Genomic DNA, 25864 nt, shown 5'->3' with positions numbered 1-25864 from the left:
TCAAAATAAAAGCAAAAAAAACCTGTATTGTCATTTCCAATAAAATCACTAGTTTATCAAATAGAGTTTGTTAGTTGAAATGTGAAAAACAGCAGCTGATGCATGAAGTGTGCTTATTTGTATTTGAATCCTAATTTTCCATCTACCTCACGTGGGCTGGTCAGGTGGGCGTGGCCATATTATTCCCAATTCTTTCATAGAGGATCTGATCTGTGGAAGTTTCCCACTAAAATATAAAGGGCCATGAGACGCTTGTGTAAATAAAATTCATTAAAAAACAGTCAAAGAGCAAACTTCTGTTCCCATCATAGATGATTTTAACAATAGTCTAAAAGGCTGTATGTTTAAAACACAAGTGAGACCAAAAATAAGGATTTCCATGTACTTTGGGAGCAGGGAAAGTTGTGCCAGAAATCCCCGTGTGCACTTGATATGAAAAGAATCCATGTTTTAAAAAACCTGCAAACTAGATGATATTAAACCCATGCTCAGATAAAATGACACTCTCTCTCAAAGACACCAATATTTAATCTGTTAATTAATGCCTGAGATTCAAAGAGTGTTAATAATTGTTTACAATCTGAACTGTTAATTGGATTTTTCTTTAGCAGGCAGAACTGAAAAGTAAACCTCTCCACTGTGTCTTCCCCGAACTGATTAAACCGCCAGATTATATTTTACACAGCACTCTTTCTCCCATACAGTGTGATAAAGAGACTATAGCATGGCGCAGCAGCATAAACACACTCGCTCTCGGGCATCCTTTATGAGAGCATAACTGTAACTGTATTCTTGTTTTCCCATCTCGACCATTATGGTAAATGTTTACCTCTTGCTGTACTTTCCCCTGAGGCAGCTTAGATTTCCCAGGTCTGGTGTCGTGCTGTCTGTCCATCTGTCTGTTTGTGTTTTTGTTAAACATTTAGCTCTCAGATTGAGCAAAGATAATCAGTGGCACCCTGCAGTTTCAGTCTAAAGGTTGCATGTTTCACATTTATTAAAGGAATTTTTTAACGGCAGCTGTTTCCAGCTGAACCGTGAATACAAATGTCGGTAAACGCTTAGTTTAGTGAGACAGAAAAAAGCAAAGAAGATGCATTACTGGATTCTGATTGGCTTGCAGCACAATCGAAGTGAGAAAGGTTATAGCTGGTGTAAAGGTACTGCAGATAAAAGCAGTGTGGATGAATAGAGGTTCTTTAGATACTCAGCTCTGTTTTCACATAATGTCATAGTTCTGGACCCGTGTCCAATCAGTTAATTACTCTACCCAGTGTAAATACTCCCCTGGTTCCTCTAGTCAGGTTCCAGTTTTCAACCTTGCAAGCAATTTCTAGTCTTTCCAGGCTTTTTTAGTCTCAAGGACGACGGCCTTTTCACCCTGATTTTGTTAGTGCAAAGATTTTACGGTTTATTTTTTAAGTCTGTCTGTATTCTGGTGTGAGATATGAAGAAGGCCAAAGGCCACTTTTGGTTGCTTTAAGGCAGGGTTGTCAAACATAAGGCCTGGGGCCCAGAGATGCCTTGGCAAAGACTAATCTGGCCCATTCGATAGCTTTGGAATATGTGGACGGGATAGATTTGGGATTTTTAACTGTGTTTTAATAAGTTTTAAAGCTTTTTCTCCTGATTAAGACTTTTTCTGCTGCCGTTCACAAAAGTAATTAAGTAACAGATAAATAATTAAATGACAGAAAAGTTCCTGTCTTGGGTCCAGATTGAAAAAGACAACTATTTCCTCTTTTTTATTTACTACAACATTTCTTCAACATTTAGAAAAACTGAAACTTCTTTTTCTTATATTAAGACATCTCATTAATTATAAATGTGTAGTTTTACTTCTTTACAGTGACAGAAAGGAGCGTTTCACTGGTCTGGCCCATTCAAGATTAAATTGAGCTGCATGTGGCCCATGAAATAAAATGAGTTTTACACCCCTGCTTTAGGGAATTATAAAATTTTCCTTTTGTGGTGGGAAATTTTAAGCGACTCAGCTGGTCTAATAACATAATAGATGTATAAAATATGAAAATAACAGTCATTTCATTGTTCTGTTCATAATAATCAGTGAAATAGATTTTTTAAAATCTAAAACGTTAATGCGATGAATAAAAACTCGAGTGTGGTCTCTTCTGATACGGCTGCTTGGTGATCCACACATGAGATTATGTCTTTAAATATGCTGATTAGCCATAAGTATCAAACCACTCACAGAGCAGGTGAATAACATTGATTACCTGATTACAGTGTAATAGGAACCCAACCTGTCAGCCTCAGCTACCCCCTCTCATTTCTGCAGTGTATCATAGTTATTAGGGGTTCAATAAATCCCAGCTCTGTTTACATATTTCCAAACCTTTTTAGAAGCATAACTACAGTAAAGTGGTGCATTGCTGTGTAACTGTTTGGTCAAAAGTCTTATTAAAACTGTATGTTAGTCAATTACAAACATGAAACTTTAATATTTATAAGCTTGTTTTTGTATTATTATCCCACTGGGCTCGAGTCTCTGTGTTGCAGACATGTCCTGATCTCTTTCAGAGCTTGTCATCGCACTAAGGACTTTATAAACCTGCATCTTAACAGGGGAACTGATTGATTATCCTTCATACAGCTCGTTTGCTGTTTAACCATCTGCAGGATCATCTCACAGGTATGATTCAGACTGAACTCTGATACTAATGGTGTGTTTTTTTCTGTATCTCTCCCTCTCTTCCTTCTATGTCACCCCAGGAGCTTGTATCTATGAGGGAGCGCTGCATGCGGTAGGTACACCAACTCCTTTTGTACTCTCCTACCTCTTGCCTAGCACCACTTTAAATCTCCGTCCCTACTGTTCACAGAATCTGTTGTGTTTATATGGCTTAATGGGTCTTAGCTCGTGCATTATTCACTGGAGACTTGAGCAGGTTGGTGTGACTGACGTTTGAAGCTCTTACCTGTGTGTGTGTATTCGAGGATAGGCGGTACGAGGTATTATTGGTAGAAGTTGCTGCGCATCCTCTGTTGTTTGAGAAGTAGCTAAGAAGATGTGTCTCATCAATAATGCATAGAAGATCCCGGCTTTGTGTTTGATAATGGCAATGAAAGAGCGCGATGCAGGGTCACTGGCAAAGATGAGCTGCTGTCTCCTGCTGTGCTGCCAATTGAAGGTTAGGCTGTTCTAAAAAAAAAGTTTAAAAGAAGTTTATGATGAGCTTTGCTCCTGTGGTTCTGCTGGGTATTGGCTAACATCCAACGCTTCGCTCTGAGGTGTGCTTCTGCTTTATATTCTTTAAACCCGGCTGCTGGTTACTCATATCTTTGCTTGAGAGTTATTTTAATGTTTAAAGTTGTCGTGTTTGGCTAGAGGCATCGGCAGTTGAGGAGTGGTTTTGTTCCTCTGTAGATGTAATTTATATGATTATAAACTCAGACCAGCCTATTAACTTTTCCCCTTACACCACATGGGTGCACTCTTCTGGTTTCGGTCTGTCTGCTTGATTCTGGGACCAGGTATTGATGAGTTCTTCACACTGAGACGCAGCGGGAAAAGTGGGTGATGTTGGGTGATGACTTTTACAAGAGAGAACCATGGCGGTAAATCTAATAGACTCCAAAGAGCCAATCAACAGCTAAATTCTGAAACATATGGGCCAATCATGTTGCTTTACTAGCAAAGAGGTTGTTGTACCTGTGTGGCAGCAGAGGTATCTGCTCATTATGATAGTAAAGATGTAAGTAAGTGTATGATGTTTGCTGGATAACCATAGCCATAATGTGCATTTGTGTAATCCCATGAGCAGAAATGTTGATTGTTTACTTTTTCAGTCCCAGTAAGCACTTGGAATGGAAGCTGTGGCTCCCACCCCGATATGATAGATAGAGATTTAGACTGGTTAATTCCAGATAACTGCAAACCTTTGTCAAGTTGCTGAGCTGCAGGAGTTGCTTCTGGTTTGGCAAGTTAGTGCTCGAACTGGTGTTGGTTAAGCTCAGGGTTCTTTGCAGGTTCGTTCTTGGGCTTCCACACCATATTTCATGTTAAAAAGGATGAGGACAAACATAAAGTGGACATACTTTGCAGTTCTTAAAGCATATTTCAGTCAGAATCATGAAAAATAAAGTTTATTTTTTATCGGTATGGCTCTATTCTGGGACCTCCGTGACCTGTCTTGAACTTAAACGCAAAGCCCAGCGAGGGCAGAGCAGCAACAAGATTAGCATTACTGAACAGAGTAAGCATCAATAACAACAAACACTGCAGTGATTAAATCTGGTAAACAATAAATGATGATCTGGGCTGGAGGTGGGTTGCAAAGCAGCTTGCAGATACTCAGCAAGAGGCTTTGACTGTCAGCTAATGTGGACTGGCACTAAAATCAGCACTAACACTGTGCACATTAGCTTTAGGAGTTCCCTTCATGGGGGTTAGACGGTGGAATACATTTGACTGTATCCTTTATGTCATAATATATACGTAGAGATATTGGGTGGAGTCAAAAGACCATTTTTTGATCTGACTACATTTCAGTAATGCTTTTTCAAATGTTTAATGTCGTTATCTTTCTTTGTTTAATGTCTGTCTTTCAGCTGTCTGTTGCCCTTCAGTTTGAAAGCAGCTGCATAAAAAAAATTATCATGAAATGTGCACAGTGAAAATGCACATATTAAGCCAAAACAAGTGTGAACTGGGCAGAACTGGGCAGGTGTAACAGGCCGATTTAACCAACAAGGGCCAAACCATTAAAACAGGAATCACTCAACAGGCTGGCAAAGGACGACCATCACCTGAGGCAGGGGTGGTCATAACGCTTTGCCTCATCAGAATACACTTTTCTTTGAAGATTTTATATATTTAATAAAAACCCTGATTTGTTTTTTTCCTGTGTTACACGACTTTAACCTTGGCTGAAAGAGCCGCGAGTCTTTAAAGAAATTTGTCAGCCAGGTTTAAGTGAAGACTTCTGAGGGTCTACATGATGTTTCTAATGCGTTTCCTTCTCGAGGCTTCTTAAAGAAAGAAAAGCTGACCTGTTAAAGTCGTTCATTATTAGCACAGCTTGCACTTTGAAACGATTCAGCCTTAACATATCTTTTTCTCCTTTTAGCAGTTGAACCTGAGGAAAAACAAAAGAAAAGAAGGAAATTTGCTGCTGTGCACTTTGTGTCTTGCAGCAAATGGTAAACTCTCTTAAAAAGCCTTAAACAAGGGTCTCAGCAGTAGAGTTGCGGTTCCCAGGTAGACTAATGATGAGCTCCTGCTTCTTTCCTGCTGTGTCATCAGTGTAATTACAGCAAAGCTCAGAGCAGCAAGCTGTAACATACCTGCAATCCTGTAAATGCACACAAACACATCCTGTCCCCTGTGTTACTTTTCCCTCCGCTTTGAAGGAGGGGAATGTTTGCAGCAGGGCCGTAAAGACAGGGATGGCTCAGTTAGTGTTTTAGGAGAGAAAAGGGGGGAGGAGGAGTGAGGGTGGAACAGAGGGGAAAAAAGGAGAGGGCAGAGAGACGGGAGGGACGTCCCAGCATGTTCGAACGCAGCTGGGAAAAGGCCCTCCTGGAGTTCAAAGTGGCGGCCCCTCAACACCTGGAGTGGTGGGCCCATAGAAACAAATGTGCAAAAGAAACACGCGCGGATTAAAGTGCAGGTCTCGGTAAAAGCCTGCAGGGCCTTCTGTGTGTTTGGTTCTGTGGTGAAAATAATCACAAGTCCTCGTGTCCTCTTTCTTCTTTTTCCAGACTTTAATTTCTTTATTTGATCTGGTTTAGCGATCGGCTTGATTTATGCCAATAATAACTCTGCCAGTGCCTGAACAAAGATCATTCTGATCACTCGTCACAACTAAATTAAAAAAGACATAGAGGCGCGATTATAAATATAAATAAATATGAGCTGACAGGCATTTTAAACCACAGACCTATTTCATATCAGGTCAGTGAGCCAGTTTTTCCATATGTTTCTCAGCGACTTCCTGCAGCTATTTTCAGCGCTTTAGCGATTTCATGGTTAAAGTCATACGTTGACATCGTGACCCTCATGTAAAGTTTGACAAACACAGCAGTTTTATTTTTTACAACTTGTGCTCACACGTTTCATTTACCCTCTCTGGCCTGCTCAAATACACAAGGTTTTACTCACGCTGTGTGGTTTGATTGATCAGTCAAACATGAGTTAATGTTTTTCCAACGTTCTAGCATTTTTTATACATTTCAGGAAAAGTGTCACAGTTGGCTTCACTGCATGAAAAAGTGGATTTCCAGCCACATGAACTGCCATGAACCTCACTGTTTCAGTAAAGAAAAGTGAAGACTTATTATTATTAGTAGTAGTAAAAGTATTGCATTTACTAAGGGCTTTGACATCCAGTATGCATGTGTTCATGTTGTTATCATCATATAGTTTAACTGTCATCAGGGACGTGAATGATTATCAGGAAACTAAAACGTTTAAAAGGAACGTGTTGGTTCTGAATCAGAGCTTTATTAAAACTCTAAGATTCCAGGAAATGAACTTATCTGATTTCCACAGTCGCAGACATAGATTACAGGACATGGTCTTCCCTTGCTGGATCCTCTTAGTGAGCCATGATTTCAAGGTCTACAGGTCTACATGTAACTGGGTTTCTAAAAGGATTTTTAGACGTTTGCATCTGCATACCAAAGCTTTTTCACACAAATCTCAGTAATACTTGGATAAATGTCAAGGGACACTCTTCTTAATCTTTGAATTCAGGTGTTTTCAGTCTCATTTCCATATGGTATAAAATGAAGCACCTCGCGGCTAGGTGCTTGACTGAATTTGTGGAAGCATTCACAGAACCACAGCACTAAACTGCAGAGCACCATGTGCCGTAAAAGTCGCCAACTCTCTGCTGACTGAGTGACTGCAGAGCTTCATGACATGGGACTCAACGGCTAAGCAGCTCCTGTAGGTGTAATGCATGGGTTCAGATAGCACGTATAAAAGATGAACTATGCTTTCTAAAAGCAAAGTTCTTTGAAGCTGCATTCTTGCTAATGGCCAGCAGGGGTCGACTTCTCTGATGTTGTGATTTATTCATAAAAGGTTTTCGAATAAATTCATGGTCTCAGTTGCTGGGTCCAAGTATTCATGAATACAGTAGTATACTTTATGTAAGTTAACGTCCCCATTAGAGTAAAAAAGGTAAAGATAAAAGGGCATGGTTTAAGGTGTCCTTTACAAGTTGCTTAGATATGAACGTGCACTGTTTCACATATTCAGAGACCTCACTAACTAACTGGTGATGTTCCTATCTTTTATATACAGTTTATGTCTGCATGTTCTTTGATTTAGAAGGGAAGGACATTTGGACACACAGATGGCTGGGGAGATTCGGACAATATGGTCTGTCTATTTTACATCAAAGATGGATTTAAAGTTGTCTTTTGACAGCGGCCATCTGGGAAATCAGAACAAGTAACCGTTCAGACAGCCGGCAGCAAACTGTCTGATCTTCCAACAGCCAGTGTGTGAAATAACAATTAGTGTTTGGGAGGCACCACTGTGAGCACTGTTATAGAAATACTTACTGTTTTTCTGACTTGTTCTTCAGTATTAATATTCAATGTTAATAAAGGCCTTACAAGTTCTAATTTTCCCACATGTAAGAGTCGAATTCTCGTGGTAGAAGTTTTCCCGGAGGTTGTAGAGCATCCTGAACAGTCTGCAGAAAGACCTTCAGCGGTGCCATCACCCTGAGGAAATCCTGAATATCCCAAACTTGCAGCTCATACCAGCCTGAACGCTTACAGCGTTTTCTCAACATGGCTGCCGGCGGAGAAAGAGCCTCTTTATTTAATTGATTCATTTAAACATTTTTAAACTGAATAAACTTTTGACTGTCACCTCTGTTTCACTCACTGGCCTTTCTAAATAAAGTGTCTTTATTTTTTATTATTAGTCTTTTGATTTTATTATAAATTATGTATTGTGTTTTGTTTCTTTTGCTTGTTTTCAGTGCCCAGAAGTCCTAAACCCAACAATATCTTTACATAACTTACACGTTTTTGTTTTTAAAGGAAAGAAAGGCAGCAAGTCCTCATTTCTCCAGTCTAGAACCAACATTTTTAGATGTTTTTCCCAATATATGACTAGTTATTTTAGCTGCTGAGTATTGTTTACCATTGGTTTAAGTACTAGAACTCAGCAAAACTGAAGCATAAGCTTCTTGAGTGTCTGTACGACACAGCAAACTGTAATAATCCATTACAGTGGTCTAAAGGCACCAGTGCTGTAAAGTTAAGCATTTTAAGTTTGAGGGGATTGAGACACTTTAGAGCCAGCCTCTTGTGGCAGTTAGATGAACTGCAGTTTTCTTTTCATGCATGTTGATATCTGTTAAGATTCACTTTAAAGGAGAAACAGGAAAGGGAAAAAAAACAAAACAAAAAAAGCCTCAGGCAATGTGACTCCATCTTTTATGTACAGTTTATGGTTAAAATCGAATTCTATCAAACCAGAACAGAAAGTTTTGTAGTATTTATGATCTTACCTCATGTTCTTACTTTTCTGTGGAGTAAAGGAAGCGTAATTTCTCTGAAATATGTAGTGACAGAAAAATAGAAAGCATTTGTTCCTAAACAATCAAATTCTTCTGTCGGCAGGAGTTCAGGTTCTTCAGTCACCCCCAGGCGGTACAGTACAAAGCTGAGGCGATTGTGGGTAACGTGTAGTACATGCGTCCTGACAGATTCATGCTTCGCACTTATTGCAGTGGTGCAGTGTGCCACCGGGCCTGACGTGCTGCTGAAAAAGAGTTTAAAGCCTGCAGTGAAGGACAGCAAGCCTCCACAACATGCAGCACCATGTCCAAATATATCACCTGCCCCTCAAGGCTTGAATTCCTGGCATTGCAAGTCACCCGTCCGCAAGGAATCAAAATATAGGGCACCTCAAGAATAGCGCTACCAGGACAGAGGTCCGAGCTGTATGTTTACAAAGAAGCAGAGCTGGGATTGACCTAACAATGCCTGTTTCTACCTGTCCTGCACCCCTTCAGCGCTGCATTTTAAAGATGATACATTACAGTAATGTGTCATTTGGAGTGAACTGCTAAATGTGTTTTTAGAAGAATGAAGTTTCTTCCAGTCCTAACTCATTCCATGCATATTTAGACTTTTACTCCAGATTTAGTAAGAACTGCTTTGTTATTCCTCTCAGTAGGACTCCAGTAGTTATTTTCCTCAGCTGAGCTTGTGACATGTCCAATTATGCACACGATAATGCACACGCAGAGAGTTCACACTATAGTAAACAATAAAAGTATGAATATTGTTGCTCTGCACTTGGGAAAGCAAATCTTTTGTCTCTTTGAGCTGCTCTGATTTCTCTGCAGCCCCTCAGACGGTTCTTAGAGTCGTCTACGTGTTCGGCGTTTACGTGCAAAACTGACACTGTGATCACTTCCTTTTGTTTGAATTGCTGTAGCCTGTAAAAACCTTTCATGTCTTCATATAAGAACGTGCCGGAGCAAATAATGGTCGACTTTAGAGCAGTTATTGCTTTGAGGGAGCTGCTTGGTGAAATGTGCAGCGCTCAAGACATTCTCACATGCTCAAGGTTTGTGTCGTCTCTCTCCTTTTTGGTCTCAGCACTATCTGCTGTTAATTAATGCTAAGATACCCTCATTCTTTGTATTAGGTGGTGATGATGGTGTTGATAGTTTGACTCTGCCTTCAAGGGAAGCCATTTGGAACAATTATAAACACTTTTAATTGGACGACATGCTGTTTAAACTCGCTCCATTCAGCCACAGCCTGACCCCGAAACCATGACCACTCACCCCACATCTTTTTCCTCCCCCCCCTTTTTTTTTTACAACCTGCCAAGTAGATTATGATTATCTGTGTGTTTGTTTGTGTCTTTGCTGGTTAGCAGGATTATTCAAAAAGTTATGGGCAGCGTGAGTAGTGGGGCTTGGCCCAACTTAGAATAATAATAACTGTGAAGTTTATTTGTAAAGCAAATTGTTTTATTACACACAATATAATGCAATCGCTGAAGAGGAGGAAGAGATCAAAAGAAGATTGAACACCAACGAATCCGTCTCTAAAGATGAATTATAAAATTAATTGGTGTATCAATTTAAAGCAGGACACTGAGACTCAACAGCTTGGTTGTTTTTTCGTTCCAGATCTAGATTCAGGAACTGTCACGGCGGGGTGCGCCGGTGTGTTTCTTGAAACAGGACCCAAAAGCAGATGTGGACGAGGAGTTGCAGGTTTAAACAGAAAGCGATCCTTTATTTGGATGATAGCAGGAGTTAAACATGGAACCCTAAGCAAACTTAAAAAAAAACACTAAGAAACAAATACTATGAAGTTCTATGCCAATGACCAAGACAATGGTGGAGATAACAGACGACCTGACAACAACATTCAGAAAACAGAGGACTTAAATACACACATGAGGTGATCAGGGGAAGTGGAGACACATGAGAACACAGCTGACTCGAATGAAACATAATGACAATACAGGGGAGAGTAACACTAACTACAATGAACAAAGAACACCAGACTCTTACAAAATAAAACAGGAAACACGGAGACATAGACATGGAGATAAAACATGACATGAACTTAACATAACCACATAGACATGAAACATGGATGCAGGAACCAGGGAGACTGGGTACAAGGGGAGATGACAGAAATAACTAAGAAATAAGGTCTGAACAGCAACCTAGAAATGAACTAGATTGAAAATGAATACAAAAATACATAAAACTCAAACACTGGGTCACACGACCCAGTACCGTGACAGGAACTTTTGGAAGTGTTCATAACTTCACATCATAACTTTACAAGTCAAATCAAAATAAGAAAAAAATGCCATGGTGCTGGTTTCCCATCTCAGACTGTTCTTGTTTGTGTCCAGTTTAGTTTCAGTAGTGATAAATTACCCCTGCTATAGCTGTTAAATAGATTTAATCTCAGTCAGTCGGTCCTTCTTCTTCTACTTCTTTCAGCTGCTCCCTTCAGGGGTCGCCACAGTGGGTCATCTGTCACCATCTCACCCTATCCCAGCATCCTCCTCTGTCACACCAGCCCTCCTTCACTACATCCATGAATCTTCATTTCAACATCCATTGTCAAATATATCCACCATCCCTCCTCCCTAACCCTAACCCCATCTCAGCCTTCCCTCTCTAACTTTGTCTCCAAAGCTGGTGCAGACTCTGCGTTGTTGCTATAGTCAACAGATTGTGGAGCACTGATATAGAGCGATGGTTAAATATTGAAGCATCCTGATGAATAGTTTAAACAGACTCACACGAGCCAATCAGAAAGAAGAATTTTGTAAATATGTTTGAATAACATTTAAAGCATATGAATGATCAAAACCATTAATGTTGCTTTTTAAGGGTGTGCGAGTCAGGTAGTTGATGACATTGTGGACCTTTTGAATCTGAGTAGGCCTCATCACTTTTCCTCACACGGCCTCCCCTCTGAAGTAAAACTCCGTATATAATTTTCCCGCAGTGGAAATGCATCACAGCTTTCGACGTGTGTGCAGCTCTCCAAGGTGACCTCTCAGGAAAATAGTTTTGCACAAGACTTCCAGTCACCGTCAGAAAAACAATCTCAGCAGTATGTCTGATCGCCGCTGCTGCCCGACACACTTCACAACTCGAGTTTGATGAGCCTGACTGTAAAAAAAAATTAAAAATAAAACTAGCTAGAAAAACTTCATCTCCAACTCGAATTAAAACAGTTCAGTGAAGGCAAATACAAGAAGCTCTTTTAAAGGAGAGAGAGAGACGTCTGTGCCGAGGTGTAATATCCTCATCACGGATATTCATAACCATCAGCGCAGTTCCCCGTAGGGTTCAGTGGTGAAAAATGATATTAAAAGAAGTAAGAGGATCTGACTGCTGTTAGACTGAATATGTATATCGAGGTAAACTGCCTTCTTCAAGGCTCCTTTGTGGATTAATGCAGAAGCTGTAGTGATATTTCCTCACTGACCACAGGACCACTGCTGTTCTCCATACAGGGCTCTAAACCACCCATGTGATCGAATCAAATCAGACCTCATTTCTGTACACCCCCTGAGTGATGAGACATTCACCCCAGGCGCACATCACGGCTGCAGGAGTGAGCCAAGAGCAGAAAAACAGAAAATACTGAAATGCCAAAAGCAGATATGAAAGTGTAAAAAGGATGAGGGGTTGGGCAGAAGAAGCTCGATTTGAAAGGTGACAGTCTGCGACAAAAACAAAGTCAACGGGGAGAAGGTGCAAAATCTGACAGCAGCGACCCGACTTCACTTTACTCGCATGAGACAGAAAGTCGGAGTCAGCAATTTCTTCTTCTAAGCGTGTTAAGAAATCCTGGGCTGGTGGGGTCACCTGAAACCAGCAGAGGAAACATCGACTGAAAAGCTAAACTGAATGAATATTGCAGTATTTCTGGCTCCTGAGTGGTTTATGGGCATCTTTGTCACCAACAGTCTGATTACTGTTTACAGACCAAGTATGATCATTTTTAACCATTTTATTATTGTTGGGCTTTACTAGAGTAGCTTTGCATGATTCACAATTCAAAATAATCCTTATTTATCTTACACTGGGTCTTGGTGCAGCCCTTCACCTCATCTTCTCTCTGGACAAAGCTGTTTTATCTCCTCTCTCTCTCATAACAACCTTGTTACCAGCTGCCATTTGTGAGGTGAGATGACCATATTATAAATATCTGCTATGACATCATACGAATCCAAAAAGGAGAACAGAATACAGGAAATCGAGCATTTGGAGCAGTCTGAAACATGAGATTGTAACTTATAAGATTTACACAAATTTAACTAAACTGTTGAAAACAGTAACTATATAATAGAAAATAATGAAAAGCATAAAAGGTTCCACTTAAGACATCTGAAGTGTTCGTTTTGTTGGTGTTTTCTTGATGATAACGCGTGATCATAAAGGATGAAGGCAACATTATAATTAAACCTTTGTTATTATTAGAACAACAAGTCCATTAGCTGTTACTGAAGGTGTTTTAACAATCTTTAAATATTCAAAAGTGGGTGAAAAATATAGATATTCTCTTTGAGAAAGGACTGAGTTGACTAATTTAAGAAAACTAGGAACTGTAACTTTTTGGTATGCAGTTAAATCGCAGCTAGCAGGTAATTTTATTATTTTATAGACCAACTACTGTGATCCACGACATGTTTTTTTCTGTTAAAAATCCTGCAGCGCTATCTTGAACTGTCAGTTCATTACAGTTACTCTTCATTGCGCTGATGCAGTTCCCAAAGCAGTTAAGACGCATCTTATAGGAAAGACTCACCTGTGCAAAAAAATCACAAACAACAAAAACCTTTTTGTCACAATATACAAAGTTCGACAGTGACTTCAAGTCTGTGACAAAACAATAAATACCTTTCACTCAGGACTTAAATACTAAATGATTTTACACTTTTCTCAAAACTGCACTGACTGACTGCAAAGAAATGTGTCCTGTTGAACTGGAGCACGCACACGGCCCCATCTAAGACTCAATGGCAGCAGACGGTACTGAAATATGTGTGACTAGACTTCCTAACATGCAAGTTACATAGTAGGGACAACAGGTTTCAGAAAATATGGGACTCATTTATGGTGTACACCAGTTTGGATATTTCTGCTATTTTCTCACAGGCCCTGGTATAATATAAGCATGCCACTGAGTATTGCTAACTCTATCTCATAATCAAAGTATCTGGATTTTCTATTTATTTACTTGTATTCTTAAGCCAGGTTCTCTGTTTTCAATTCAATTCAATTCAGTTTTATTTATATAGCGCCAAATCAAGGTGCTTTATATTGTACAGTAGATCCTACAATAATAGATACACAGAAAAACCCAACAATCAAATGACCCCCTATGAGCAAGCACTTTGGCAACAGTGGGAAGGAAAAACTCCCTTTTAACAGGAAGAAACCTCCGGCAGAACCAGGCTCAGGGAGGGGCGGGGCCATCTCTTTTGTCTGTTTTGTTCTGTTCTGTTGTTTTTGTTTTGTTTAATGATGGTGTTATTGTAAAAGTTTAAAACTCAATAAATACATGAAGGAAAAAAAACTGCACTTTGAAAGCCTACTCACGTTTCATTTTTGTCTTCAGACATAAATGAAATGTGAAGGATTTATTTGAAACCTTTAAACAATATAACTGTTGACAATGAGAAAACAGTGAAACTGTATGCATCAGAAAGCAAAGAGAAATATATAAACTTAGAACATAGCACCAAGTATAGCACAGTAAAGTCACACACACACACACACTCGCAGGTGGGACATCATTATAGGCAGTATCCGTTGCTTCCTTTAGATGTATCAGATCACGAGGCTGTCGGTTAAACCCCTTCCTCCTCCAAGCAGAGAAGAATTCCTCAGTTGGGTCGACAAATGATGACTGTGGTGTCACGAACACCGTGTCTGGAGGTGGAAACTTTACCAACTTTATCACATGAAGCGAGGGCATTGTAGAGCGCTGTGCAGGACCCAGCATGTTCGGCAACAGCAGCACCCATTGTTTTCCCTGACATATTGACCGTGGCTCTGACTGATGATACTCCTGCCACATCTCCTTACATGTGTGTCATCTCACGCAACTCAAATATTGTCTGTAAAATCCAAAAGTCTTCACATTATAAACATCTGAGTGTAGCTTAGAGAAAAGAGAAAACTTCTCACCTTTGTTGGTATTTCCCTGGTGTCACATTCTGCATTTTAACTACCCTGAAGACGATCTCCTCTACTGGAGTCTGTATTATTGTTATGGATGCAGTCTCACATGAGTTTTATTCTCAACCTTTAAGTTATTGATTTCTGTTTCCTTTTGTTTTTGTTTCTCAACACAAATTTCCCAACATTATTTTGTGTCCCTGAACACAACATTTCATCTGCCTGCTCTCATGAGTACTGACGTGTCCATGTATACAAAAAAACATATATTTGCCTCGTTAAGAAGTTGAAAGTGTGATGATCGAGCTAATAGTTTTGCCTTTCACGCCAAGTTTGAGTTATATACACCTCATTTGTTACCATTGTTTGTTTGTTTTTAATTAAAATAGTAACAGTGACTTAGTTGGGTTTAGAAAATGACAACGGTTTAAGTTAAAATGTAACCTTTGGCACATCTTTTAAAACTTTGTCTTCTTGACTGCCAAGGTGATGCAGCTGACAATTCGTGTCCTTGAACACACAAAAAATATATTGTATTTTCATAACTGTTACTCAAAGTGACGTGAAACTGGGCTGTTTGAGTGGGTTCCTTGCTAACCCTTAAATTTCTTCTGTATCACATTAAACTTTGAAATCCTAAATACAAAAAAGCACAAATTGAAAAACAACAGTTTTGTAATGTAAAAATGCAAAGATTGGTATGTTACTGCAACGCATTTTGAATATCTACACCAATTTACGACAGGTTTTGAACTTTCCTTAAGAAAATAATGTAAATCATCACCCGGACAAGCGTCCTTCATAAACAAACACAGCTAGTATCAAATTGCTGCTTTTTTGGCATCTGTTAGGTGATTTTCTGGTGGCATGAATAACAGATGCAGCGCTGCATATTAATGTTTTATATTTGATCTTGTGTCAACATGAACTTTATGAAGCTTGTTGATGGCTCAAAACACTGCATTGTCTGTCAAGTTTTTCCTGCAGTAGGAGTTTATTGTAATGTTGGCTTCGTGTTTCTGTTTTAAAAAGACGGGCTTCCTTTTCGTTTTCCAGAATATTTAAATCGGTTCATTCGGTGACGACTCATCCGTTTGGGTTTGGTGCTCAGCATAAACATCACATAAAAAAACGAATTAAAGCAAACGATGAAGTTCAGTCTGGGACATGCTGTGCTGCACTTTCCGTCACTGCCACTGTTGAGTGGATAAAGCCTCGTGTTGACTGCAGCGAGTTTTTCTTTACCTACTCGGCTACTGATTTATCCAAATTAAACCTCGCTCACACTGCGCCTCGCTGTTTATCCCTTTGAGAGGTTTTTCCTGCTCCTGTGATGTGTGAAGTTCCGAACATAATGAGACGAGCGCCGGCCGCACTGATGTCAGGAGAATAGGCGCTTTTCAGAAGTACTGTGGCCCAGGACACAGAAATAGATTATCTGAGGACTTGCCATTCGTGGCTGTACCACATCTGAATTATTAAGTGGCCCGAGGCTGTGAGGTGCCTACACTGGCTGCTCTTTTCATGATGCTTTTAAAGCTAAACTGCTTCTTGCATTTTGAATTCCTGCGTATACTTTTGAGCCAGAGCAGCAGTTCCCCATTTGTTTTGCTCAAGTGGGAAACCTATATACAGCAATATGTCCATCACTGAGATTGGTTTGGATTGCGTAGAGACATTAAAGTTTCAAGGATACTCTAGAGTTACTCGGTAAGGTGCTACAGGTTACAGTGGTTTAAATCTTAAAATGTAACATCCAGGAGAGGAAATGGCACTTCATTTTTTTCAGTTCATTTTATCCTTACTGCTTGCTAAACAGATTTCTTTAGGTGTGAATACATTTGTTTGTGGTGCAGGCAGGGAAAAAACAAACTTTTTCTAAAAACGATCTGCATCTTCAGACATCCGTGACTGTAAAGACAAAAACATGAAAACTTTGAGCACTGGAAGATTTTTCAAGGTTAGTCTTTGTTTTAATTTCCAACTGAAGCACAGCAACGACAGCAAGAACTAACATAACATACAGGACGAGCCAAACTACAAATGTGCAAGGACCACCTTGTAATATGGTATTTTTAATGATGGATCATGGTTGTATTGTCTTGCTCCATAAGGAGAGTTCCCTACCAGGACTTTCTGCCTCCTTGAAGTATATTAAAGTCCTTCTAAGTATATTTGATTACTCATTTTGGCATCTGTCTGCAAGAATAAAGCAATCTCACGACGACAGCAGTCTTTGTCTGGCTCTGAAGCGCTGCTGTGAGCTGGAGGGTCACTTTAACCAGAACCTGCAGCAGGTGGAGAGTTGTTGCGTCTGTGTCAGTGCCAAGCACACTGTTATTGTTACTGCTAGCTACTTTCCAAGACAGAGCCTGGGGGAGGTAGCTGATTATTGCAGGCCAACTTTTATTTGCAAGTGGTTTGATTTGATGAGTCTTTGAACAGACGCACAAGTTCATGGTCACACAAACCTTTGTGTGTGTTGCGTTGTTTGTAGGATGTGTCCTCTAGTTGTATCGAGTCTGTACTGAGGATGTAAAGTAGAAAGAAATTGTGGAAGGAATACATTGTTGTAGTGCACATATATCAAACTTAATGTAGTAAATAAATGTATTAAACTTGTGCCAAGTGGCTGTAATAAACTTATAGGACTGCTCAAAGCTCACAGTCTGTGCCTGAAGGCTATGTAAGGATGGAAAACAGTCGTGTTTCTCCCCGAGGCTTTGTCAGTCCAGACATGTCTCTTCATGTACAGGTAAGATGTGAGATCGGGGAAGTCCAGCTTGAGTAATATAAATGGTACAGGTATTGTAGCTCAGTGGAAGCTCTTCCTCTTACTGAGATGTGTGGAACTGTAACTGGGGGGCCAGTGGAGTTTGCACTAAGTTTGGATTATGCTGAATTTCACTGTAGTTGCTTAGCTGGATGACATTGGAGTTTTTTCTTGTTTTTTCTCAGAGCTCTGTGTGACGGAGCCTTGGCTGTGAGATGAATGATGAGACATTTTTCTTTAGAGCATTACTAATATAGAACACGTTACCTTGAAAGGTGATTAATGTGGGTGACTGAAGGAAAAAAGAAGTCTGGTTTATATACTACAAGAAGGTTTCAGTTGACCAAAAGGACTGATCATTGTATCAAAAACTTTATTGTTCCATGTTTCATGCAATAGAGGCCTCTCGCATGGCTCTAAACCTTGGTTTGAGACCCTCTGCTTGACGCTATCCCATGCCTCAGCACTGCCGCTGGGCCTAAATGAGAGCTCGCCATGCTTTCTCGACTGGAACTAAGCCTTTTTTCCCCACCAGTTCTTTGCAGACATGCAGAGCTATGGAGGACTGCACTGAAGTGGTACAACCTTTGGCAAACACCCAATTGCTGGGCTAATGGGCAAACAAACAAGCTGGCCTCTCCCCTTTGTGGTCAATCCTCCCCCACCCCTGACCTCTCCGACCCTCCGGGCCATCCGGTGCCGGCTGTGACAGTGTCATCGCTGAAGGTCTGGGAGGTTGTCGGTCTTTTGTCTCTCACTTCATTCAGAGCTTTTAATTCCCAGCTCACCATTCAAGCCAGTGTGCCTCTTATCTGTAAATACCAGCATGCAGCCCCCCCACATGCCTCAGTTTGTCTTTCTTGCTCTGCTTTTCTTTCCGTCTGTGCCCGCAGGCTCTTGGAGCTACAAGTGTTTAGACAGAGAAGAGTTAAATTCAACCCCGCTTTTGTCCCTGTTGGCTCTGATGGCCGTGTTCACACATGCAGCAGATCCCAAAACAAGGCTCATTCTTTCAACTTTATCCCTACTTTTCCCTCCTGTATCTGTCCATGAATACTGGTTGGAAGAATGAGAACATCCAGACAGAGAACTGCTTAGAGACTACTTAAGCGCTATTGTTTGCAATGCAAAAAGCTTTAAAAAGCTAAGAGTTGAGAGCTAAGCGGGATTTTTTTTGTCATTACATTACAGAGCATTTTTATTTATTCTGTTTAAAAAAGTAAATTATGAGTAATCATTCATTCTGTGAGGTCTTTTTTCGAGATGCGCTATGGGAAAAATTAGAATCCAACATTGTTTGTCTTCTGAAGGACAAAAAGTGTAAAATCTGTAAAAATAAACCAAAAGCTAATCAAAAATACAAATTAAGCTTTGAAGTCTTGGTGTTGTTTTGTGACGCCTGCTGACCTCACATTCAGGGTTTTTTAAGGACTCAGTATAAAGAAATGGTGATGATGAATGGGCTTTTGGCACCTTGCAGTTTTAAGTGGTTGAAGTGACTGGTGGGCTCTCCATCTTCAGCATCTGCTGCTGAAGTGCCATTAAGCCTGGCAGTGAATCTATAGCAACTTCAGTTGAAGACTGCTAACAGAGAACTGGAATGATGATGGTAATCTGGGCGCGGCGGTCCAGCCTCTTCTTCGTCCACTCTGTGCTTTCAGGCAGGATCATCATCTGCTGTCAGTGATTCATGGTCAGTCCTGTCTTCCTCCTCCCCTCCTCGTTGGAACTATTTTTCCTACTAGGAAGTAAATCACTGGTCAACCACATTTTCCCTTGGGCTCGTATGGATTATTGATGAAGCAGGTGGAGCAAAACCAGACAGACTTCAGGTAGAGTGAGGCATTAAAGAGGTTCAGGAGTCTAATATGAACACTCGGTGTGGAAGCACTTCAGGTTCAGGTTTAGACTGCTAATTGTTGTCCTGATGGATTTATATTTAGCACATCGACAGACTGGTGACCTGCCCAATGTCTGCCCTGCCTCTCGTCCAGGCATGTCAGCTGGGAAAGGCTCCAGCCTCCAGAAGGGGAATGGATAGATGGATGGATTTCTCTGTTTACAGTGTAAATACAGGGATGATGAATGACATAATAAAGTAATTGAAAACACGAGGATCAAACCACAGGAACCTTTTATAACTCTTGGAGGAAAATTTGCTTTCTTTTTGTGTCAACGCTGTGGGAACTAGGAGCTATCAAAGTTCTTAGAACTGTGTTTTTAGTGTCCTTTTAAACTCTCACTTCAGGAGAAGAGCGCTTGTGACAGAATTACAAGATGTATGTATGTGTATATATATATATATATATATATATATATATATATATAATCCATATAAATATCTGCAGGATATAAGATGTGATTTTGACTGTGTAAAGCAGAAAAGTTGCGCTCATATTTCCTACCTTAATGGAGAGAAATTAAATGAACAAGTTATTTTTCTCAAATGTTTCAGTTTAAAAAAAAATGTCTACAAAACCCTATGCACTCGTAGTTTCGTCACCCATCTGTGTCTGACTCATTCACCGTGATTATTCACATGCTCCTGTCCCATAAAATGATCTTGAAAACCTGAAATTCTCACATCAAGCGCTGTGTTTGTAGTGTTAAAGGGCTAATTGTAACATCTGTTTTTAATTGACAGCTGGTGCTACTTTGCAGCCTACTGTGACTCATTTTTGTCGCACTGTGCATGAGAGTGATTTCAAGTCTGAAGTTCGACTATTTTCACGAGTATTAGTGGGACGAGTTTTTATCTAAACTCGTCCCGCTGCTTGGTAATCAAATCTGTGTTTACCAGTCACACTTGTTTTTCTGATTACTTATTGATAGAATATAAAAGGGACTGCATCAGCTCTTCTTCCTGACATGAATAGATAATCAGATGTCTGTCCTAATCATGCTCACACCTTTTTGCACATGACAGGCATAAATCTCAGAACGGATGACAAGAAAAGCCTTAGCGAAATATTCCTGAGATTTAAAGCCAAGTGGTTTAATTGTGGCCTGGTCTGTCAAGGAGAATTTTATGAGTACAGCATGATTATCTGTGAGTCTGTGCTCATTACCCTGCACTGTTAACCTTTTACTAAAAGGAGCCCGGTGGAATTGCGGCCCTGCAGATAAAGCCGATGATGACAGGTAGAGATGGATGTTTGCCTCGGGCTAACATGTTGGAAGCCAGACCTGGCTCAGCCCGACGATGACTTCATTTCTCTGTCTTACCTGAAAGCTGCTGCTTCACTCGGCAGAAAACAAAGCCTGTTCCCACTGTGTCTGACCCTGCAGGATGTCGGGATCACTCTACAGATCCCTCTACCAGTGTACAAATCTTGGCTCCTGGCTGCCTGACATAAAAAAAATGAGGAAATATGAAGATTGGCGAGGAAACGATTTGTCTTTTTCACTTACTTGAAGCTGCAAATAAAATGTGTTTGTGTGTTTATTCGTGGCTGACAAGTAAAGTTGGCATCGTTTCATCTGGATTTTTGCTGACTTTTTCTTCACATCCTCTTGTTTGATGTTATTGAGTTCAGCAGGTCATACTGGCTGGCTTTAAAACAGCATTATTCATTCAGTCAGACACTATAAGAGGCAATACCCTGTATTGCATAGTGAGCAGTAACAGGAGATTTTTGGACCTTTAGAATTCAGGATTTTGCCCCATTAACATTAACTACCTATCTAAGGCAAGATCTTGCAATATTGGTGACTCCTGGTTCTAGGTTCTCAGCAACAATTAGTCAGTAAATTGTTATTAAAGAAATCCTAAAGACCATTAGTGTTTTTGAAATAACCCAGACTTTGAACAAATGGTTGTGTTTTTTGGCAAAAGTCAGAGCCCAAGTTCATTTGTGTTTCAGCAACTTTGAATTTTCTTTCACATCCATGAAACTAGTTTAAGACAATGTTTCAACTGCTCAAAACAAAAGCAAAACTGGAACCAAAATAAATGGCCTGGTAAATGGTAAATGGCCTGTATTTGTATAGCGCTTTTCTAGACCCCAAAGCGCTTTATACAACCAGTCATCCACCCATTCACACACACATTCACACACTGGTGATGGCAGCTACATTGTAGCCACAGCCACCCTGGGGCGCACTGACAGAAGTGTGTTCCCCAACTGTTTGGTGAGCAGTTGTGTCATAGGCGCGTGTGAAGTGGTGAACGAAGGACCCAAATGCAGGCACTGATTTACTGCGAGTGTACTTTATTTACAGGTGGTGACAAAATTAATAAAAGAAGAGATAGTGGGAACCAAGACCTAGAAAACCTAAACTGGGAAAATCTAAGAAACTTAAACCATAACCGGCAAGGAGAAACACAGGATGACACGCAGAGGAACACAGATGGACCAGCAACAAGGAGAAGACAACAAAGGGCTTAAATACACGCTGGACCAATCAGGGATGGGAGACAGCTGGGAGAAATCGGAGCTGACGAGACAAGGGGAACTAGACACACTACACACAGGACAGGGACTATCAAAGTAAAACAGGAAATACAACAGGCACGCACAGACTACGCTTAACACTAAGACATCAGATATGGCAACATAGAGGGAACACAGAGACACAGAACAGAAGGAGCTCAAATCTGAACAAGAATTAAACTGAAACATAAGATAATAATCAAACCACTGAGTCCACAGACTCAGGACCATGACAGGTTGCTGCCTGCTGGTAGGGGAAATTGATTGCACAAGGTTGGTGCAGTGAAAACCTCCATCTGCAGTTGCCCAAAATTTGCATGGAAGATGATGATTTGTCTGCCAACATTGTCTGGAAACCAATGTTTGCCTTGTAAAATAAAAGTTGTGCCTCAGTGCTGTGACCAACACATTTGAAGGTAAATGTTCTCCACCAGAGTGTTTGGAGACAAGTCAGCCTCTTCAATGTAAACTACTGGAGACTGTGGCAGTCTTTAGGTTTTTAGTGGAATACCCTCTTTGGGCCCCAACAACACACAGTAACCATCCCAAACCTCTCACATTTTTCCATAGTGAGTTGTGGCTTGCTGGGCTTCCTGAACAAAGGTTTCTTCTACTATTTTATTTAACAGCCTCTTACTCAAACAAACCAGTCAAAATAGTTCAATTTTTAATCAATAGCTGTATAACACCATTAAAGTTATACACAAAATCCTTCTATTATATATTTATGTATACAGCAAAGAGCAAAATACTTTTAGTAGCTTCAGAAAGCCAGTTGTCAGTGACTTTGATACGTTCATGAGAACAATAATGCTGAAAGAGCCTGCTTTCAGACTATTTCAGCAACACAAACCTTTAACTCCATTTGAAGTGAGGTACCCTCTCAGTATCTGTACTTTCGTGCTACCTTGAGGATGGATTAAACACAGAAGCCACTTTTTGCTTTCAGAATACCCTTTGTTTTCATTTTCTCGTGCCTCTTCTAACCTGTACTGTTCTTCAAACAGGCAGAAGGAAACATCTCAAATATTCGGTGGACAGCTTGTAACCCACTGACCTTTTGCATTTCTGTTTCGATAAAGACACCGGGCGCCTCTCTAGCTCGTCTAACTGACCGTTTACTCTCAGGTCTGTTTGAGTGGTCTTTGCCCTTTAGTTAGAAAAGGATCATGCCTCAACTCGTTTTATTACAAGCCAGTCTTACTGACTGAAGGCTTCTCAACCTTTGCTTTGCCTGTGAAAGGAACTTGGTTAAGAGAATAGGAGATCTTGAATCAGTTTCAGTGCTTCCAAGCTTTAGATGCAGCACAAGAACACTTATGAACCACATAAGGTATGACTCCAGCTCGAAGAACTGCTCTATACTCCACATTTGATTTCCTGTCAGAGCAAGTGTTGACACTGTGTTTAACCCCACAGTTATTGTATTCTCCTGCTGTGAGAGAAAGGAGTGAGGTTGCTAAACATTTAGTTTAAGTGGCTTCATTGCCCCAGTGATGTGATGTGGCTCTTCACATTTTTTTGGGCTGTGAACGGTGACAGATTTTTGCAGCTGCAATAAAAAGGGACATTTTTGTTTCTTTATATTCGAACCTGGAAGATGTCTGCGTGCTGGTTCAACATCTTGCTGTGTAAACATGTCGTTGTTTGTGCTTTTTTGAGCACAACGTGTGAAACACTAGGGACGTGTGTGTCACAGGTGCATGTTTGAATACGATAACCACGAAGAGCCTAAAAATGTTTGTCTTGGAACCAAAATGTGGGAGGATTTTTGGTAACCTGCTGTGCCACAGAGGGATAGAGTAAACTGTTTCCTCTGAGTCAAATAATGTGATCACAATTAAACCATATGTGTTTGACGTTACACTGTTATGCTTATGTAAGAGCGTGAAACCACTTTTAAATTGTGCCTTTATTCACCACTGTTTCCTCTGTGACGCCATCGGCTGAGTCAGCTGTCCTACTTGTTGACACCCACTGGGCATCTGGCAACTCCGTCTCCGGTGGGTTGTCAGGGATCTACTGAGGTTTCTACCCCTGTGATACTGCTGTTCAGTGGGGTGTCTGTCATTTAGTGCAAACATAGTCCTATCCGGTTTAAATAAAGGTTTGGTGATTGAATGCATCAAGAAGGTCTCAAACTACAAGCTGAAATATTTATTACTCCACAGAGGCCCAATGGAGAAGTGCTTTTCCTTTATTGGGAAAGATCAGAAAAGCTGTTCATACTGTTTTTAGTTCAACAGCAACAGAAAACTGCTTGGGACCGTCAGATTTCAGACATCATTCATGCACATTTGTCGAAGTATTAATTTGCTGCTCTGTTCTGATGTGACCATTCTCTGTTTTGTTTATAGGTGACCCATTATGCTAATTTCGAACTCCAGTGAAACATTTTTATTCAGCTTTGCAGGATTCACACTTCTGAAAGAAGCTATTTTAGCTCCTGTTACTTTAAGGCCACTCGCCTTCCAGAGAACTGTCTTCTGACTGGCTGCCCCTCACTAGCAGAAGGTTTGAGGAGTACATGGGTGGGGCTTCAGTATCAGTACTTTATTTGAGTAGTTATTTTTCTGGCAACAAAAAGTGTAGTGAGTTGGCGCTTTACTTTCCATTTAAGGAATTTAAGGGGAATTATTATTTTAAGTTACCTTGGGCCTTCAAACATTAAATCAATTTGAACCTAAACATTAACACATGACAAGCAATCCTACTCATGTACTGATCACCAGCGGATGTGGCATAAAGAGAGATAAAAGAGGCAAAACCGTGTGCCATACTCAGGGGTTAATGTGGGCCGGAGTTCTGGGAATCTACCTCACAAACCATCCTACCCGTTGTTTCTGCGTGTAACACAGACCCCAGATATACATCATTTTTTAACCCACTGTGAAGATTTCTTATGGTTATGGTTAGTGTTAGGGCTGTGGTTAGGGTTTGTATTAGTCACAAGTCGCTGTCAAATTATAATATGGGTAGGACGGTTTCTCAGAGCACAGGCCCAACAACCAGGAGTGCTAACGTCCATTAGCATTTAGCATTTAGCTAGCTCCACAAAAAAGGAGCAAGAGGAGCACAAAGGGAATAACGTTTTAAATGGCAGGTAATTTCAAATACTACGTTTCTATCAGCTCAACAAACATCCGCACACACAAACTCTTTGTGTGCAGTTTGTCGGACAGTGTGTTGCTAGCTAAAGGTCCAGTTGCTGTTTTTCACAGGGAGAGAAAAGACAGAGCTAAGTTCACTCCAAGATGGAGAAAGATAAGAAAGACGGGACAGGAGAGGAAGAGGAGAGGTTATGTTTAAAGGTAAGTACTGCTCATTGATATTTGATAAATTGGAAATTTAAAGCTTACATGTAAGTCCTCGTGTTTTTAAATTAGATATTGGGTCTGTAAATGTGACGATGTGGTTTTTCGTATTGTGAAACCTGCTGTAAATCAAACTGAGGTTGACTAACTGTTATTTAAAGATTTATTGAAAATACTCTGCAGGTTAGTGCAGGATAAACACATTAGTTTGCTGTACAGTGATGGATTGTGATGAATAGGCAGTACTCTGTTAGTGTAGAGGATGGAACTCAGGCAGGACAACTCATAAAACGTCTACAATGTAGGCAACAGAAAACAGAGGGGCTCAAGCGTGCCAAGGAAATATTCCCCACACCATTACATCACCTCCAGCCTTTTACCATTGATACAAAGCAGAATGGAAACATACTTGCATGTCATTTACACTGAATTCTGACCCAACCATCCGAATGTCACAGCAGATATAAACTTGTCAGACCAAACAATGTTTTTGCAATCTTCTATTATCCACTTTTGGTGAGGCTGTGTGAATTGTGGTTTTCTGCTACTGTATCCCATCTGCTAACCATTTGTTTCATGTGTTTTGTGTTCAGAGATGTTCTTCAGCATGCCTGGTCATAATAAGTCGTTATTTGAGTTGCTGTTGTTCTCGTTGTTCTTATCTGCTGG

At 40.4% G+C, this 25864-nt stretch overlaps 1 protein-coding gene across 4 annotated transcripts in view; it reads left to right on the top strand.

Moving 5' to 3' along the window:
- The window catches only part of fras1 (Fraser extracellular matrix complex subunit 1), a 316636-nt gene that overhangs the window by 5414 nt on the left and 285358 nt on the right, over positions 1-25864 (top strand). For all 4 annotated transcript variants that reach the window (XM_084946695.1, XM_084946697.1, XM_084946696.1 and 1 more), the window contains exon 2: positions 2734-2765. In XM_084946695.1, the coding sequence (XP_084802821.1) occupies positions 2734-2765 (32 nt within the window). The remainder of the gene's footprint in view (positions 1-2733; positions 2766-25864) is intronic.

This window comes from Perissodus microlepis, chromosome 12 (genome assembly GCF_051167445.1).
Source record: "Perissodus microlepis isolate ML-2025 ecotype Zambia chromosome 12, ASM5116744v1, whole genome shotgun sequence".
Taxonomy (NCBI): Eukaryota; Metazoa; Chordata; class Actinopteri; order Cichliformes; family Cichlidae; genus Perissodus; species Perissodus microlepis.
This window is presented reverse-complemented; position numbering and strand designations above follow the sequence as displayed.